The sequence below is a fragment of the Doryrhamphus excisus genome, chromosome 7 (genome assembly GCF_030265055.1).
Source record: "Doryrhamphus excisus isolate RoL2022-K1 chromosome 7, RoL_Dexc_1.0, whole genome shotgun sequence".
Taxonomy (NCBI): Eukaryota; Metazoa; Chordata; class Actinopteri; order Syngnathiformes; family Syngnathidae; genus Doryrhamphus; species Doryrhamphus excisus.
In genome coordinates, this window is record NC_080472.1 from 16360639 (window position 1) to 16366076 (window position 5438).

The 5438-nt window shown below is 45.5% G+C and overlaps 1 protein-coding gene across 1 annotated transcript; it reads right to left on the reverse strand.

The window, feature by feature from the left end:
- Positions 1-533: 533 nt before the first annotated feature.
- On the reverse strand, positions 534-4220 carry pim3 (Pim-3 proto-oncogene, serine/threonine kinase). Its single transcript, XM_058078571.1, has 6 exons — positions 3757-4220; positions 3562-3671; positions 3427-3477; positions 2975-3338; positions 2139-2315; positions 534-2049 (listed from the first exon to the last, which is right to left on the reverse strand). Exons 1-6 carry the CDS (start codon positions 3842-3844, stop codon positions 1844-1846), a joined length of 996 nt encoding a protein of 331 aa, XP_057934554.1. The 5' UTR covers positions 3845-4220; the 3' UTR covers positions 534-1843.
- Positions 4221-5438: the final 1218 nt, after the last annotated feature.

A 5438-nucleotide genomic window follows, 5' to 3' on the forward strand; every position in this document is an offset into this window, starting at 1 on the left:
GACACTTAATGAGGATTTCACAGTGAGAGTGGAGAGGATTTTAATGAAGGTGGCCGTCATTTGCATGTCAAAAAAGACAATGGAGGATTAGCCGGGGCCTCATACAACCAATACAGATGTGAACAGACTGAGCGGGGGGTGCTTTATAACAGTTTAGCTTGGGAAGTGTTAAGTTATTGTTTAATTATCAGAGGGGTTTTTGTGAAATTCATCATTCCTTTAATGTAATTTGGTACCAATCGTTGGTACCAATCCGGTCAAGTGACAGTGCATCGCCAGAGAGGGTAGCACTGAGTTCGCTTTGACACAGCAGCATCATTCTCTGCTTCTTGTTAGCGCTGTGCTTTCTGCATTGTCATCCAGTTGATGGCCCCTGTGATGTCTCTCGGTCAGGCTGGCCTGTGTGTAATACAAAAAAAACAACAAGGGAACCGCGCCATGAGCTACATTAGATGTGTCTCCATGGATGCTACATTCAAGGACCATATTTTTCCCCAAATATGCTTAGAAATAAAACACAACAGTTATGTCCGTACGTAAAAATGGGAGTTTAATTGAAAATTTAGTATAAAAAAATAGCAATAATCATTCGCCAGAGCCCCGAGGTGTCAATCAAGTGAGGCTGTGTGAAAACTGCCATTGTTTTGTTGTGCAACTTGAAAGTACAGAAACCAGATGGATGGCATTCAACGCTACCAGTAGTTAAATAACATTCAAATGCTCTTTCAAATTTAAGTAAACTTGTTTTATTCTGCTTTACATCGACAACTGTCAGTGCATCCTCCACATCTCAAAAAAAAAAAAAAAAAAAACATTGTCGATATGTAAAAATAAGTTAAAGGAATGCAAACTAAAGGCCAAGAATAGGATATGCAAAAATCTTTTAAGAAAAGGGGCGGGTTTAAGCACAGACAATAAATAAATAAATAACCACAGATTGTGGAATGTCTACATGTTACAAATAAATTAAATGAAAATGAGGAGGAAAAATATACACACACTAAAAGAGAAGGAAGGGGGGACACGCTGTACAATATTTGCCCAAAAAAAGGGGGAAAAAAAAAACAAAACATCATGAATATTGCATTGATTGTGCATTTCACACCCCAAACAAGCCCCCTCAAGAACACCAGGGGCGGGGGGGCCATGAAGTGTCAAGCAGTGAGATGGCGGGAGGCAAACGGGAGAGAAAAGGCAGAGCGGGGTGGAGGTGTATGTGTGTTGACATTTGATAGACATTCAGAAAAAGACTGGATCCAGTTTGCAAAAAACACCTGTTCAGGCTATAGAGTGAGTGAGCAGCTTCGAAGAGTGATAAGAGTTATATATGTGTGTGTTTCAAGTATTCCATTCTTGGGAACCTCCCCCTCTCTAATGCTATCACAGCCTGTCAAGCTTGGCGCACAAACCGCGGGCTACTCCGAAATGAGATGAAAGCCCCCCCCAGAAAAGCAGCTTTCCAAAAAAAGGCACTCCAAAATCAAAAAATGAAATAAAAAAAAGGTTTTCTCCAAAGCTCTATGAGAGCAGCCATATCTGAATAGGAAGGCCTTGCCAGCTGCATATACCAGCCTACTAACAAAAACAAGATAAGGGAGGGGGTGAATAAATAGTGCTGGTAAGACCGCCCAAACAGCATAAATGTTCCCCTTTAGGAAACAAGTATTTTTTCTAGAACTGAATGAAAGAAAAGGAGTTTGGGTGGGGTTAAGATAAGCAACAACAAACTGTAATAAATTAGAAATTCCCTACAAAAGAGGAAAATTAAATTGTATTCCCGGCCATGGATTGGCCAGCTGGGCTCCAGAACGCCAGAGTCTTTTCAGTCCAGCAAGAGCCGCCCTCAGAGGCTCTCCTTGCTTGAGGTTGTACTCGATGAGGAGTCAGTGTCGATGGTCCTGAGGCGGATGTCGCCAGCATCCGGCTCCTCTGCGGATTGGGGGGCCTCGGCGGTGGGCTTCCTCATCCAGGGGTGGTCGCAGATTTGCTCTAATGTGGGGCGATCGGAGGGGCGGAGGGCCAGGCACCATTTGATCAGCTGCTGGCACTCTGGAGAATGAAGAGACCATTTAAATGAGATGCTGTTACCATTGCTGTACTGCGCGCTGCAGCTAGGGGGCGACAGAGTCAACGCTTACCCATTGAAACCCTCCTCCTGAAGTACAGCCTCCCTCTGAGGATCTCCTCGTCCTGCTCGAAGGGGATGTCTCCACACACCATGTCGTAGAGCAGCACTCCGAGCGACCACACCGTGGCGGAGCGGCCGTGGTACCTGTGGAAGCGGATCCACTCGGGCGGGCTGTACACTCTGGTGCCTGAAAACACGGAACAAATGGGCATGACAAAGTGGAAAACGCTAGGTCACATGACCCAACAACAACAACCTGCAGGGAAGGGAACGTGATCCCGGTCACATGACCCCAGGCTCCGATTTCACAACAAACAGATGTTACGTGGCACTGAGTGTGACTCACAGCCCACGTTCACTTCCCGCACAGTATGACTCCATGAGTTTTATTATTCAAATATATGCACGGGGGGTGAAGCCTTAAGAGGTGACTTGGTCGATCCAAATATTGACGTTGGTTACGTATATATGTATTAACATATACTGTTATATTGTTAGAAAGTCAGTTGTATGTAATAAAGAATCATTTTATTACGTTATTGTCGTATATTGTTAAATATTCAAGTACGTTGATACTTTTCTCGGATGCCGTGTATGACGAACATCATCATATAAAAAGGCAAAAATAACAAAATGATTGAAACGATCAAGGAAAAAGTATCGATATTGGTATCGATGTCACTGGTTCTGTGTTTACGTGGTATTGGATCGTACCAAAAACGTGTAGTATCGCCCTCGACCCTCTACCAAAAACACAGCACTGCGTCACATGCTTTGTGAACGCCTCCGCGTCGGAATATAGTGCCATCAAGGGCAAACACGCATGCTAAACAGGAAGTAGCTTACCGTCAAAATCGGTGTACACCGTGTCCTTGAGAATCGCCCCGGAGCCAAAGTCAATAAGCTTGAGCTCCCCGGTGCGGAGATCCACAAGCAGGTTCTCATCCTTGATGTCCCTGTGCACCACGCCGCAGCTGTAGCAGTGCCGCACCGCCTCCAAAACCTGGCGGAAGAACCCTCTCGCGGTGTCCTCGTCCAGGGCGCCCTTCTCCGTGATGAAGTCGAACAGGTCCTTGACGAGCTCCGGCCTCTCCATGACTATGAGCCAGCCGTCCGCTCGCTCGTAATAGTCCAGCAATTTGATAACTCCGCGAAAAGACGAGCTGACCTTCTTGAGCAGCAGGATCTCCAGCGGCACCATGGTTCCGTTCTAGAAGGAAGGGGGTGGGGTGAGAGCGGGAATCCATGAGTTTTTACCCAAGGATTAAACCGCAGACAGAACCAAAACAAATACTTACAAGTGAACCCCATTCGGTCACCCTCTCCTTGGCAACGTGCTTTACCGCAACCTGGGGAAATTATTTTTTAAAAAGCCATGTGAATAAACCAGTACATATTTATTAGCCTTTAACCTTCATTCACGGTAGACGTACCGGTGCGCCATCAGAGAGCCGGCTGCCGGCGTACACCGTCCCGAAGCCACCGCTGCCAAGCACCGAGCCCACTTGGTACACCTTCTCGAAGGGCTCCTTCTCCGCTTTGACTGTTGGGGACGACATATTGAGCTCCACGTTAGCCGTTAAGCAACCTCTTTTATGTCTTTGTAGATGAAAGACGGTTATACCCACCAGACTGAAGCTGGATTTTCACTGGCAGGTGGTCCATACTTGAAGGGTTGCAAATGTGCGAAAATGAACCAAACTTTGACAGCAACATATTAGAGAGGGGGAAAAGCCGGTGGTAGTGATTCCAAGGCGGTTTCAAATAAATAAGCAATATTGAAGACTTAGGGGATTCGGGCGCTGTCTAAAATAGTGGTGTGGAGCGTCCAGCAGTGAACGCACCGCGCCCGTTCAATGCGTGTCACGACCGTAAAGTCGCACGCCGTTGCCCGAAAACCGACATTAAAGCTGCTTCTCGACTCGGTGGTAGTTCCAGTAAAAAAAAAAACAAAGTTAAAAAAACCCAACGATCTTCCCAGAATGAAACAACAACAGCGAAGAGTCCCGACTGGAGTACTTTAAATGTCCTCAGCGTTGTGTTGTTATCCTGAAGAGTTGCCGCTGTCTGAGCTTTGACGCGGTCTACCCCAGCCAATATTTTGACGCGCGGTGGGACGTTACGTATCCCTCCGCCACCAATACAAACCGACCGTTTCGTTCAATATCATCACAACCATCACTTTTCACCAAACACGCGTTTGAATACAAATCATAATTGATAATATCACTCGAACGCGCTTCTTTTATAGGAAATATTACCTATTTATACAACGGACTACTTTCTTATAGTACGAGACGCGCAAGTATTCCCTGTCTGAAAGATTTGCACTGTGTTCACTATAGGACTCAGAGGCGGCGACCAATCAGATGTCGCATATAAATACTCGCTTCCGCCTATTGACCAATCAGGTCAAAGTTGTTGTTATAAAGCAGACATTTGAGCCCACGTGGCGGCAATTTTGGGATGCCCCCACCCCACCCTACACACGCGCGCGCACACACACACAAACCCTCCCTCCCTCCCTCCATCGCCTTTCTTTGCACCCCCACACCCTCTTGTCTCAGCTCTGCAGCAAGAGACAGACAGTCTGCATGGAAAAGAAAAGCTCATTTCGTAGTGTAAATTACTCATAGGCTTGTATTCTGCTATTCTTTGTGAGGGAGGGGGCACTCTACTTCTTTTTTTAAACATGTAAGCTATGGTGGGGAACAATTGAGAGCACACAGATGAACAATGAAAATCATCTTCAGACTCAAAATACACCAAAAGTGACAGCCCGTGTTGTGTTTTTGGATTGAAATTGGACATCAGAGTGACAACAAAGAAAATAGGTTAAAGAGTGGACACACACTCCAAAGTTTGTAGGTCCAGCTGTCCAATTCCTTTTCCCACTTTTCCATCATGACATGACCTTGGCTCACTGTGAACTTTCCACTCTTTATCTCCCCCATCCTGCGATAACCTGTGCATGTACTGTACGTGTGTATTTTTGACCGCTAACCAAACACAAGAGTTTGAAAGTTCCAGAGAACCTTATCTTTCCATACACCGACTCAGTGCAACGTTATGTAAATGTCCACACGCAATGCAAACAACATATATAACGGACTGATGCTCTATGTATTCCTTACTGTGCAGACTAGATTTCTTAACCAAATGCACAATGTACATCTCTGAAAAACTGTGAACGTGCATTCAATATTAGCGACTGCATGGAGGAATTACACATCTTAATCCTGCAAAGCATCTGCATGAATATGACCGTTTATTATTCAGTGCTTATACAGTATTACCCATTCAAGTCAAC

Excerpts from the sequence above, each read along its gene's own strand:
- pim3 (XM_058078571.1), bottom strand. The coding sequence starts at position 3,844 with ATGTTGCTGTCAAAGTTTGGTTCATTTTCGCACATTTGCAACCCTTCA. Across the intron at positions 3,672-3,756 it reads GAAAATCCAGCTTCAGTCTG|TCAAAGCGGAGAAGGAGCCC; the intron begins GTGGGTATAACC and ends CGTCCCCAACAG. Across the intron at positions 2,050-2,138 it reads CAGGAGGAGGGTTTCAATGG|AGTGCCAGCAGCTGATCAAA; the intron begins GTAAGCGTTGAC and ends TTCATTCTCCAG.